Source organism: Aspergillus pseudodeflectus (assembly GCF_044049435.1).
Source record: "Aspergillus pseudodeflectus strain CBS 756.74 chromosome Unknown BJX68scaffold_6, whole genome shotgun sequence".
NCBI classification, from domain to species: Eukaryota; Fungi; Ascomycota; class Eurotiomycetes; order Eurotiales; family Aspergillaceae; genus Aspergillus; species Aspergillus pseudodeflectus.
The window spans coordinates 486,855-498,513 of record NW_027263782.1 but is presented as its reverse complement, the minus strand read 5'-3'; the positions used below and the strand labels follow the sequence as shown (position 1 = coordinate 498,513).

The 11,659-nt window shown below is 50.4% G+C and overlaps 5 protein-coding genes across 5 annotated transcripts; 2 read left to right on the top strand and 3 right to left on the bottom strand.

Annotated features, from left to right (window-relative positions):
* Window positions 1-292: 292 nt before the first annotated feature.
* BJX68DRAFT_278774 (beta-glucosidase H) lies at window positions 293-3,351 on the top strand (the record flags this gene model as incomplete). Its single annotated transcript, XM_071048601.1, has 6 exons — window positions 293-654; window positions 704-810; window positions 882-1,290; window positions 1,356-1,582; window positions 1,641-2,623; window positions 2,686-3,351. The coding sequence occupies exons 1-6, from the start codon at window positions 419-421 to the stop codon at window positions 3,349-3,351; spliced, it is 2,628 nt and encodes an 875-aa protein (XP_070903062.1). The 5' UTR covers window positions 293-418.
* A 745-nt stretch (window positions 3,352-4,096) lies between these two features.
* BJX68DRAFT_263094 (Zn(II)2Cys6 transcription factor domain-containing protein) lies at window positions 4,097-5,762 on the bottom strand (the record flags this gene model as incomplete). The annotated part of the gene is made up of 5 exons (XM_071044595.1): window positions 4,097-4,181; window positions 4,593-4,679; window positions 4,730-5,467; window positions 5,518-5,627; window positions 5,682-5,762. 5 exons carry the CDS (start codon window positions 5,760-5,762, stop codon window positions 4,097-4,099), a joined length of 1,101 nt encoding a protein of 366 aa, XP_070903061.1.
* A 1,358-nt stretch (window positions 5,763-7,120) lies between these two features.
* On the top strand, window positions 7,121-7,943 carry BJX68DRAFT_229002 (uncharacterized protein). Its single transcript, XM_071038948.1, has one exon. It carries the CDS (start codon window positions 7,382-7,384, stop codon window positions 7,559-7,561), a length of 180 nt encoding a protein of 59 aa, XP_070903060.1. The 5' UTR covers window positions 7,121-7,381; the 3' UTR covers window positions 7,562-7,943.
* Window positions 7,944-8,051: 108 nt separating this feature from the next.
* Window positions 8,052-10,126, bottom strand: BJX68DRAFT_229000 (zinc-dependent alcohol dehydrogenase). Its single transcript, XM_071038947.1, has 9 exons — window positions 9,551-10,126; window positions 9,418-9,469; window positions 9,276-9,357; window positions 9,181-9,202; window positions 9,042-9,122; window positions 8,888-8,981; window positions 8,776-8,826; window positions 8,456-8,712; window positions 8,052-8,380 (listed from the first exon to the last, which is right to left on the bottom strand). The coding sequence occupies exons 1-9, from the start codon at window positions 9,783-9,785 to the stop codon at window positions 8,196-8,198; spliced, it is 1,059 nt and encodes a 352-aa protein (XP_070903059.1). The 5' UTR covers window positions 9,786-10,126; the 3' UTR covers window positions 8,052-8,195.
* Window positions 10,127-10,205: 79 nt separating this feature from the next.
* On the bottom strand, window positions 10,206-11,631 carry BJX68DRAFT_228997 (ADP-ribosylation factor family protein). Its single transcript, XM_071038945.1, has 5 exons — window positions 11,252-11,631; window positions 11,141-11,179; window positions 10,988-11,071; window positions 10,595-10,918; window positions 10,206-10,537 (listed from the first exon to the last, which is right to left on the bottom strand). The coding sequence occupies exons 1-5, from the start codon at window positions 11,324-11,326 to the stop codon at window positions 10,511-10,513; spliced, it is 549 nt and encodes a 182-aa protein (XP_070903058.1). The 5' UTR covers window positions 11,327-11,631; the 3' UTR covers window positions 10,206-10,510.
* Window positions 11,632-11,659: the final 28 nt, after the last annotated feature.

The following is an 11,659-nucleotide window of genomic DNA, read 5'->3' as shown; positions in this document are numbered from 1 at the left end:
GGGGAAATCTGGGGGAGCCGGATGAAGCTGAGGCTAGGGTAGTAAATTCAGCACGCCAATAGCCATGAATTTGCAAACCTTCCCGGCTGTCTGCGGAGAAACCAGGGGCGAAAACCATGCGTCCTGGGTTTTGGAGAGCGACCCAGGGCTGTGGAAACCGACAGAGACTTAGCGGCGCGGAGACACGGCCTTGGCTCCGGTCCTCCCCCCTCTGCGAGGTCATACCCCAGACGCAGCGGCCAGCGGCCAGCGGCCCGGTCTCCGATCTCCGGTCTCAGTCTCCAACTGTCCATGAGCGTGTATTTAAGGGGGGTCATGGGAGTAATACGGCAATCGGAGTCAAGGCCTTATATTTGCAAAGATACCTCGGCTTTACCCCTCCATTATTCTGTTATCTTCACATTCACAAGAGGAAAACATGGGCGATGCTTCGATTCCAGTGAGCGCCAACATGACAGCGGCAGGGTATGCCGCAAGCATTCTTCCCCAGTTAACTCTGGAGGAAAAGGTAAAGCTCCTGGCTGGTGCTGATATGTGGCGCACCAATGCAATCCCCCGCGTTGGTATACCACAGATGAAGACGTCGGACGGGCCAGTTGGTGTACGTGGTGGGCAGTTCACCGACGGAGTGACAGCAGCATCATTACCATCAGGGTATGTTTTATAATGGAATAAACATCCCTAAATACTGACGTAGTCACAGAGTCTCATTAGCAAGCACATGGGACCCCACGCTAATTGATGAGATGAGCACGATTCTCATTACTGAGTGCCGCAGTAAGAGCATTGATGTCCTGCTTGGACCCACCGGTAAGTTTTGACATTCTGATTGTCATACCTGCCTAGTCTAGAGAGACTAATAATTGTTTTCTCTCACACAGTGTGTATTCCGAGAACTCCCCTTGGCGGACGAAATTTCGAAGCATACAGCGAGGACCCCTTTCTAAGCGGCAAGCTAGCAGCGCGATACATCAAGAAGATTCAAGAAGCGGGGATTGCAACATGCATCAAGCACTTTGCAGCAAACGACCAGGAGCACCGTCGATTCTTCGTTGATGCGACAATCTCCGAGCGCGCGCTTCGCGAAATCCATACTCAGCCTTTTGAGATTGCCGTGCGGGAGAGTAACCCCTGGTCGATGATGACAGCGTATAACAAGATCAATGGATCGTATGCTTCGGCTAACAAGCATCTTCTGCGCGATATTCTGAGAGAGGAGTGGAGATGGGATGGTGTTGCGATGAGTGACTGGTTCGGGACAAATACTGTTGTTCCTTCGGTAGAATATGGGTAAAGTTGTTCCCAGCTCCATATCGGTATACGAGCGACGGGCTGATTATTGTGCGTGCACCCAGACTAGACCTTGAAATGCCTGGCCCAGTCAAGCGGAGAGGGAAACATCTGATTGAAGCATACAAACAAGGCTTGATCAGTGAGGCCAGGATCGACGAATGCGCAACTAGAATGCTCCAGCTTCTACACAGAGTGGGAAAGAGCACGAAGCCAGATTGGAAGGAACCCGCAGAAGAAGCAGTTGACCTCCCCGAGCATAGAGAAATCATGCGTCGTGCTGGTGCCGAAGGTTTGTTAGCCTCAACGAAGGCTCGCTGTTTAAATGCCTTTAGTGCTAACTTGCACAGGAATTGTTCTCCTCAAGAACGAGCAGAGTATCCTACCCCTCAAGCCCAAGAAGGGAATGCGCATCGCTGTTCTCGGACCCAACGCCGGAAGATCAGTACAATCGGGCGGGGGCAGCTCTGACCTCCTCCCACACTACAGGACAGTCCCGTTCAACGCCATCAAGCAGGCAGTCGAGGATAGCGGGGTCGAAGCAGAAGTTTCCTATGCCCCAGGAATGCAGGGCCATCGGTATATTCCCCTAATGGATCCCTCAGTCATGAGGAATCCTGTTACTGGTGAATCTGGATGGGTTCTCTCTTTCTGGGCCAACATGGATCACGCGGGGGAGGTTGGATATGAAGAGCACCGGAAGAGCTCAATTCTCGTGTGCTATGATACCCTCCCGGATACTTTGACGACAGGCGAGAGATACTCGTATAGGGGCCGTACGATCCTGACGCCCAAGACGTCGGGCAACCACTGGTTCTCGCTGTCCTCCTGTGGACCTGGAAGACTTTGGCTCGACGGCAAGGTTATCATTGATATTCCCAGGCGTTGGTGGTCGCCCAAGTCCCCATTATTCATGAGTTATGGCTCGCCTGAGGAGCGCATCCAGGTTTATTTAGAAGCTGGGAAAGAGTACGAGCTTATTCTGGACTCAGTAAGTAGAGAGCCGGAGCCGTATGAGTTCTCATTCACCGGTGACCTTCTGCGGGAGGAGATTCAGGATGGTGGACGAATCGGCTTCTTAGAAGAAGAAACGAGAGACCTTATGAAGGAGGCCATCGACTTGGCAGAAAAGAGCGACCTTGTAGTGATGGTGGTTGGGAAGGACCGCGAGTGGGAGTCGGAAACTAGCGATATGGTGTCAATGAACCTGCCGAAAGAGACGGACGAATTGATCGCGAACGTTGCAAAGGTCAACCCTAACATGGTCGTCGTCAACCAGACCGGCTCTCCAATTGCGATGCCGTGGCTAGACCAGGTCCCAGCCATTGTACAGGTAAGCCTCCTTTGTCCCAGAATATTGCACGAGCGGCAAAAAGACTAAGCCGCATTTCATAGGCATGGTACCAAGGGCAAGAGCAAGCAAATGCCCTAACGGACGTCCTCTTCGGCCGAGTCAACCCCTGCGGTAAACTTCCCATTACGTTCCCCCGAGTCTATGAGCAAAACCCTTCCTACCTCGACTATCCCGGACATAACGACCGTGTTGTCTACGGTGAGGGAATCTTCGCCGGTTACCGATGGTGGGATCGGCTCAAGATTGAACCTCTATTCCCGTTCGGGTTCGGTGGCTCATACAGCACATTCGAGTATTCGAATGCGAGAGTGAGCTCCACAAGTCTCCAGTTCTCAGAGGATGGCACTGGAAGCATTGAGGTACATGTTGATGTAACGAATACTTCTGCTGTCGCTGGCAAGGAAGTCGTGCAGTTTTATGTGTCGCCCAAAACAGCTCCGCGGTTGGCGAGACCACAGCGCGAGTTGAAGGGTTGGGATAAGGTACAGGTGCAGCCCAGTGAGACTGTCACAGCTTCGGCGACTCTGGACTGGGTCAGTGTCGCATACTGGGATGATAAACGGCACGAGTGGGTCGTGGATGGGGGTGCTGTGTTTGAGGTCATTGCGGCCAGGCACTCGCGCGATGTTGGTGTGACGGCCGAGTTCTCAGTTGGCAATCCTTCTGCGGATTTCAAGGCATCTCGCTTCACTGTTGTGGCCATTTAATCGAGACAGCTTGTACTGAAGGTATAGATCGGATGCGAAAGTTAGAAACGAAGAAATGTAACGCGTATAGATCAAAATAATCTATTGGCCGCAAAAATCAATGACGAGTGTTTGAAGTACGAAAACAGGCGCTCTTCTAAAGGGCGCTACTATGAGGCATATGATCGAGCCGGCGTAAAATCTGCATATCTTCGGCGATGGTTGGGCTCAGATGGGCTGCATCAGTCTCGACTCGATCTTGGATATCGTAAATGACTTTCCAATCGGCCGGTAAGAGGGAGTGAAGGTCAGGTCTCTTGTACACCAGTCGTATGACAATAGCCCCTGCAAAGAAACTAGAGATAACAGTCAGCGTCGAAGGATGTGGCAGGATGGACGACAGGAGAACCACCATCTAATCAGGTTGACCGGCATTGGGATTGCCCGGATACTATCTCGCAGGATTCCCTGGCGCAAAACAGCTTGAAGGACTGCTAGCATACAGAGTTGCGCCTTTTCTTGGTCTCTTGCGGGTATACTCTCATGTGGAGGGCTATTGAGGAGAGTATAAAGAAAAGGACGCAAGATAATTGACTTTGCAGCACAATAGCGAGCCCTCAGTGCACCGGTTGCTCGTTCGACTGGCGATGCGGCGCGGCGTCTAGTAAGGTCTTCATGCTGCCATGGGTTCATCTGCGCCAAAGTTGGGAACGCGAGGTCCGTTGGTAGATGTTGCCGCCAAAGCTCTAACTGGTGGTCCAACTCTTCAATTATCGACATTGAGGCAGAGAAGCCAGTTGATAGACTCGAGGACGCGGTAAGGCCCATACTGCTTTGACTGTGTCGGGTACCTATAGGTCTAATGTTAGTAGTGTAGTAGATACGGTAGAATTCTACTTTGTCACTAACCGTGGCCATATATATTGGAATGGATCCGATTCAAGAGTTTACGCAACGCCAGATGAGCCAAAAAGGTCACACGGTGCAGCTCACGAGGCTCTTCGGCGTTACGATATTCACTAAAGGGGAAAGGTATAATGTCTTCATAGCGGCCAATGCCACTGGCTGGGAGCTCGAACTCGGCAAGAAGTTGGCTAGATGTTTACTTTAGAAGTGTTAACAATAAGGATAATGGTGATACTACCTTTCGTGTGTATAAGCCACCCAGTATATCTGGATTTCAGTTTGACTTGGTCGTGGATTACTACATAGCTTAAGTCAATTTTAGAGCGAGGAACCCCTCGAGTCAAGACTGTGCTCACCTCTGGAGCAGGATCATGATTGTTGTGCATGCTCGCTGCACTGCCTGGAAATGCTCTAGGACATTTAACCGCTGCGAGTAAAACAGACTAGTCACGTTAAAAACAAGTCAAGCGTAAAGCGAGGACAATTTTCTTACCCGGTCAGCAACAGAGCCTGGGCAGACCGCCATGAAATTTCAGCGCTATATCGGATCCTGAGGCTGAGCTGAGAAAGCGCGGTGTTTGCCTCTGTGGGATCTAGAAAGATTTCCAGAGCGCCATGAGGGTCATCCGGAAGGGTTGGGCTATCCTGGTCTGCCAGTGCTTTCCCTCCAAGGAACAGAACTAGGAGAGCAATACAGGCTTCAAGCTCAGAAGTGGCTGCACCAGCGAGAACTGGGCCCAGGATACGACTAGCAAACTCCGATTCAACTAAAAGTGGTGAGTATATTGAGAGGTCATCGAAAAAAGCTTTGGTGAGACACTTTATTTGTGACAACGTGAGCCTGCTCAGCAGGCTATCGTATATAGCTAGGTGTTCACTAGGCAGCGGCAAGTTCCTGGCGTCTCGATTATTATGCTCGGCGATTTCTCCGCGCAAGCCATAGACACTGTCCAGATTCGAGAGGCTCGCTTGAAGGCAGGGCCACAGAAGAATATTCTGGGGGGCAGTACTGTGGTGGAGAGGTGTCGATGGTAACGGGGAGCTGGGCGGCTCTGTTAGTACTTGGGGGAAAGCCGCATCTTGTTCGCGATATGCTGAAGTTGCCGAGAATGTGTTCTCTGGAGAACTGGTCACCAGGTTTCTGTCTCTTTGAAGGAGACTCCTCATTTCCTCCATCTGGGATTCGAGGTTCGCCAGTGACTTTCGAATATGAAACAAAACTGGGTCCTTCCTGCTGACAGTCAGCTGGATGCTTCATTCCTCCTCAAGCACGAGGCGCACTTCATAGAGAGTTCCTTATAATGACATGCCAGGCGAAGGCGAGAGCAGCGACCACATTGAGGCTGTCCTTCATCGCACTTGGCTTTCCGCTGCCGACATGGCTCGCAGGCCTGTTGCGCGGTCACTAGAGATTCAGCGGATTGCCTGTTGGTGTTGAAACTTACATTAAGCGCCAGCCGCCTAGTAACACCAGTAACGCTAGGCTGGGTAAGAGCATTCGCCTCTTCTCCAGCTTCCGTAGCCATTTCGTGACAGAGTCCTCGTTTGTTGCAAGAGTGAGTTCCCGACAAGTTCATTGAAGGTACATAAATTTCGATGTGATCCTTGCTTAGTCATTAATGCAGTTAGCCTTCAATTCAAGATGTGCATAATCTGGGCATTATGGCCATGTTGATCTCCTTAACGTTAACATCCCCCCTTCGGAACCAGATTCATTGGTTCTTCATCAATTCATATAGTGGCTGCTTTTGAAGGCACTTGGATATTCAGGACATCATCAAATATCGCCAACCACTGTACCAGACCGTACGTTCAACTATCTGTTATTGCTACCAGATCATACTGAAGGGCATTTCCGAGCATGATCATCATATCCCGAGGTTTTGTCACCTATCATAGCACTTGCAAAAGAGATACAGACTGGGCTGGCTTTAGGTGGACCCTGGATCGGTCCTTTTGTCTATGCAAGCACTTTTCAACGCCACAAACAGCAGACTTTATCCCGATTATCCGGACTATCTCTGAATCAATCCCGTTTACTTCCCCTTCTCAGGATTGGACAATCTCTTATATTCATGACTGTGGGAAAGAGGAGAAATGCTTCCTCCTCCTCCTGCAGTCGCCCGCCTGAACCATGATCCCCGTGCAGCATTATTGGTTGTCCCTCCAGAAGGGTGCCTTGCGTCACAATAATTGGGCACAACGCTCACGAGTTCTCGTATTCAGAGTACAAACGCTGCAGGACTCATCAGCTTGAGGCTGAGCTGGCCAGCCAGGATGAGGCTCGACCATTCATATAGCAGCGCCGTCTAGCCTCTGATCACCAGCATTTCCTGATCGTGAATCAGAAAAAGACGTCCATTAAAAACATGCCGTCGATATCGAATCCTATACAATGCAGGCCCCGGACTGTCAAATATTACCGAGAATCCACGCAGTGGGTTCGATTCTCCTCCCAATGTCCGCCACTGGCCCAGTCCCTCTAAACGTCACGCTGGCAAGCGATTCCACCTCTCCAAAGGCATCATCCGCTTTCACACTCATCCCTCAATTATGGAAGTCGAGAAGTATGGCATGCCCCCGGACTTCAAACCTATTCAGCCGTGGGACCTCGAACATCCAATCCCAGTCTACTCAGAAACAAGCAGTAAGAAGCTGCCTTGCTTTCATGATGCTTCGATGCAGGAATACTGGTTCTTCACCCTTGAAGGCGCGGTTCTATTGCACAAAACACCCAAGTTGTCAAAAGAAAAGACATGCGGTCCAGGTACTCACAATATTGTCCTCGCCTTTCCGGTACGCCGAGACCGAGATCCTACAGCAGCTTGGCCTTCCCCGTTCACTATCACCCTTGATTGCAAATCGCACGATTCTAGAAAATTCTATACACGATTCGGTTACTGTATTGCGAAACAGCGGGACCGTCGACATTTTTCGATTACTGGGAGAGCAAGTCAGAGATTGGTTATCTTCACTACACTTTCTAGCTTTAGACCGCCGCCGGAGGGACTTGAGCGACATACATGTGATTTATTATGGAATTGTGAATATGGTCTCCATCTGTCCTTTCTGCGCACTTCAGGATAGACAGACAAGGCGTTAGACCCTTACGAGGAACTGAATATTGCAAAAAGAACAAAACTATATGTGGGAACAACATAATCTACTGCTCAAAATGTATATCCTACCGCTTCCCGACAGACACAAACATACCCGACACCCTGACCTTCGGCCCTCCAGTCCCTGTCGGCCGCATCACCGTCTCTCTCAACGTCGCTCGCGCCCTCTTCATCCGCTGCCTCCAACCAAAGCAAAAGCACCTTAGCAACCAGCGAGCCTACGACGTCCTGTCCAAGTGGTTTTCACAAGCCCACTCTCGACTCCATCCCTATCCAGCAAAGCTACATGGTGGCCAACTTGCCCCGGGACAGCCTTTTCGTCCTCGCTGGGTAGCCTCGGGCGGTCTCTATGGGGCAGGTTCGGCGTGAGAATTGGGTGTAGTATTTTGCGGATGAGTTAGGACCGTAGTTGACGGGCTCGGGGTTGGGAGTTGGGGGTGGGATAGCGGCAGGAGCTGTGATTGTTGGGACTGGGCTTGCGGTTGGATTGATCGTCTCTGAGATCTTGTTGGGGGTTTTATTTGGGCGGGGAGTTGAGGTTTAATGCAGTACTACCATTGTTTCTATAAGGTGATGACTTGATGACTTATTGACTTGGTGATTGTTTTTGGTTTGACGCGACTCGGGATTGGGTATCGCTGATTCATTCCTGGATCTTATCAGACTACAATGCTTACTTTAACAAGCTATCTTGGACCGACGAGAAACTTAACTAGTTCAAGTTCAAGTACTTACACGTCCGATGAGTACCTTCTAGAAGCGTGCATTTATAGGGTTTAGAATCATCCAGCCCTATGCCAATCAACCTCCCACTCAACAACCCTGCTTTTCCCAAGAACCTCACTCCGGAATCCGCATAACAGCTCTTCCATCAATCTCTGACCTGCCCAGTCGCTGAATAACGTCATCAATCTGATCAAATTCAAAACATTCAATGTGCGCCTTGACATCCCCCGCAAGCGCCATCTCCATCAACTCATCCATCTCCTGCGCCGTACCGGCGGAGTTTCCGACGATTGTTAGACCTTATACCTCGTCAGCTGAACCCTTTTCTCTCTCTATCGGATGACAACTTTGGGAGAGAAGGTAAAAGAGCCAACCTTTAACAATCATATCAAACGGCGTCGCCGGCAATCTGAACGGAACATTCGGAATCCCAACGCAGACGAGAACGCCCAGGCGGCGAAGAAGCCGCATGCTCTGCTCGTATGCTCCTTCGCCGTTCGCCGTGCAAATCACGGCGTGGGCGCCGAGGCCGGATGTTAGCTTTTTGACGGCGCTTTCGACATCGTCGGTCTTGTAGTCAAGGAATGTTGTAGCTCCGAGACTCAGACAGAGCTTGCGTTTCTTGCCGCCGCTGTTCGGATTAGTGAGACTCGGTCAGGGCATCATGGCTTGGGACTCGGGAGTTGGGGCGTACGTGTCAATGGCGATGACCTTCAGGCCTTTCTTAACGGCAATTTGAACGCCCCTAGACAGTAAGATCAGTCTATACAAGCTCATGGCTCGCTTAAGAAAGCCGTGAGACGTACATATGCCCTAGCCCTCCTCCTGCACCTGGAAGGACGATCCAGTCTCCTGGCCGTGTCTTTGTTTTCATGATAGATGAGTACATAGCGATTCCGGCTAGACATGATGGTCAGAACATCTACAGAGGGCTTCATGGACTTCACGATCGTGACATACCGCATAGCAGCGGCGCAGCTTCAGCCGGTGATAGCTCCGAGGGGATCTTCGTGACATGCACAGCTGGACTGGTGATGTATTCTGCCAAGCAGGTTAGCATAGAACCATTGATACTATAAAGATCCAGGCTTGATCATACGTTGAAATGTACCCGGCACATTCTGTACGGCGTTTTGGTTAGATTAGCTTCTAAGCATTCTACTACTACCCCACACCGGAGAGAGAAGAACGTACAGCACCAGAATTCTTCTGGTAAGGACAAGCCGTATTATTCCTCTCGCAGATCTCACACTCTAGACATGAGCTGTAGAGCCATCTGTGGCGTACTCCCTGTTACTATCCGAGCCCAGATATGAATATCTAGGTTAAAACATACCTGATCCCAACCCTCTTCCCCATCCAAACCTCCCCATCTACACCCTCGCCAACTGACAGCTCAACATGTTAGTCAAACACCAGCTCAGAGCCTCTACTCAACCCCCTAAGCAAGGGAGTAGGCAGATGGATACCTTTCACAACCGTCCCGACCCCCTCATGGCCCGCAACATCCGTCAACATAGGCGTTTCGCCCCGAACACTATGCACATCCGAGTGACAAACGCCTGAGAATTCAAGCTTAACGAGCAATTCACCTGCTGCTGGGAACGGGACCGGCCGATCATTCTTGATCTCGAGGCGCGTGTCGAGGGTTGCACCGGTGGGTGGGACCACGGCTGCGGTTTGGGTTGCTGGTATCTGAGCCATTGTGCTGGACGTCAAGTTCCGGGGCTAACGTATTTCTAGTTTATAGCTATGTGCGCACTGATTCAACTTTCTCTTGATGTTGGGCTCAGGTGCGGGGTATGGGAAATGCGAGTGAGTCTTGAGAGGTTATCAGGTGCGGGGTGTGGCCTGGTTTAAATGTCAGGGCGTGGAGTGGAGGTTCCTGATATGGATCGGGTCTGAGAAGCTAATAGGGATTGATAATGGACGACTTCTTTGCATTTAACATGCTGTCGAACTGATAGGGATTGATAAAGTCAGTGTTGTTGAGATAAGGGCTTGGTTGCGCCACGCCATTTCAATTGGCCAAGTTGCTCTCAAAGTCCCTTTGTCACTGAGATCTCTTGGAAATTGTGTAGCGCTTTTGAGCCCAAGAAGTATGAGTTACTGTCAGGAGATCTCGGAGCAGGCTTGGTCAGCCGATGTTGGTGTTGATTCTAATGTAGTGTGATTGAAATTAATTTATACATTTGGCTATATCAATCAGCGCTTTCTAACGCTCCCATAACCGTTCAAACCGCAGCTCCATGTCATGCCAAACAGAAAACAAAAAGCCAATCATTCAGTTTCGAACCAGTTAGGATATTATGCTGATTTCAAAACTTCCAACTCAAGAGGTATACGGTATAACGACATATGCTCCTCTGCCGCGAGGCCCAAAGAGACAGACATTAAAACTTCTAGGACATGATAAAAGAAGCCTGCGCTTATGAGCTTTCTGCTTGAAGAGTTGACTGCATGCATGTGAGTAACGGTGAATTAACTCGCGTCAGTGTAGGCGAATTACGTACCACCAACCAATCCATACCCTCGTTGAGACCCTTACCGTCGATGGCAGAGCATGCGACGATACTCCAGTTCCTATCCCGCAGCTCGCCAAGCTTCAGTGCCTCTGAAATCTCCCCGGCGCCCTTGGCACCGGGTTGATCTTGTTTGTTCGCGAACACTAAGAGGGCAGCCTCGCGGAGTTCTTCTTCGTTGAGCATGGCGGCGAGTTCGTCGGCAGCTGTACCGAGTCGTTCAACGTCTGTGGAGTCGATCACGAAGATGACGGCGGCGGTATTGGCGTAGTAGCATCGCCAGTATGGGCGAATAGATGTTTGGCCTCCGAGATCCTAAACATACCAGTCTATCAGAATATGTTTCCCGAGGCGAGAATATCTGACAAGCGTAGCGACACGTACCCAGACATTGAAGTTCAAATTCCCGTACGTCACTGATTCAACGTTGAAGCCAATAGTGGGTATTGTAGTCACAACTTCACCGATCTATACACGGACTACGGTGTTAATATATGACATTTCGGCATATGCAGAAGCTATAGTGGACAAACATACCTTTAATCTGTAAAGAAGAGTGGTCTTGCCGGCGTTGTCCTATGCGGGAGAATGTCCACAATCAGTCCCGCTTCCCAGCATCGTCATTGACACTAAAAGGTAGAAACGTACAAGTCCGAGAATAAGGATCCGAACTTCGCTCTTCCCCCATACTAAGGACTTCATAGAAGATAACCACCCACCCATGGCTGTATTTGTTGGCGAAAGAACGAGCCGGAATACCGAAGCGGAGACTGGGCCGATCGGGGGATGAAGTCGGGGCGTATTGCGAGCACGTAGCGGAGTTGGGAGTCGGACAGTCGTATCGGAGATTCGAGTTGTGCGTACACGCGCGTCGTTCGGGAGTAGTGGCAGTTTTCTTTTGGTTTAAGGAGGATGATTGAAATACAGCGGCCAGCTCAACCCCAGAACTTCCAGATCAGAGAGGGCTGACTAAATCCAGACGGCTGATCACAACTGGTCCGAGCTTCAAGGGTTCAGTACGATGATTTAGGCTGTGCCTTGATTTTAGAGCAAAAG

Excerpts from the sequence above, each read along its gene's own strand:
- BJX68DRAFT_229002 (XM_071038948.1), top strand. The coding sequence starts at position 7,382 with ATGTGGGAACAACATAATCTACTGCTCAAAATGTATATCCTACCGCTT.
- BJX68DRAFT_229000 (XM_071038947.1), bottom strand. The coding sequence starts at position 9,785 with ATGGCTCAGATACCAGCAACCCAAACCGCAGCCGTGGTCCCACCCACC. Across the intron at positions 9,470-9,550 it reads GGTCGGGACGGTTGTGAAAG|TTGGCGAGGGTGTAGATGGG; the intron begins GTATCCATCTGC and ends TTGAGCTGTCAG. Across the intron at positions 9,358-9,417 it reads GGGAAGAGGGTTGGGATCAG|ATGGCTCTACAGCTCATGTC; the intron begins GTATGTTTTAAC and ends AGTACGCCACAG.
- BJX68DRAFT_228997 (XM_071038945.1), bottom strand. The coding sequence starts at position 11,326 with ATGGGTGGGTGGTTATCTTCTATGAAGTCCTTAGTATGGGGGAAGAGC. Across the intron at positions 11,180-11,251 it reads GGATCCTTATTCTCGGACTT|GACAACGCCGGCAAGACCAC; the intron begins GTACGTTTCTAC and ends TCTCCCGCATAG. Across the intron at positions 10,919-10,987 it reads ATTTGAACTTCAATGTCTGG|GATCTCGGAGGCCAAACATC; the intron begins GTACGTGTCGCT and ends TGGTATGTTTAG.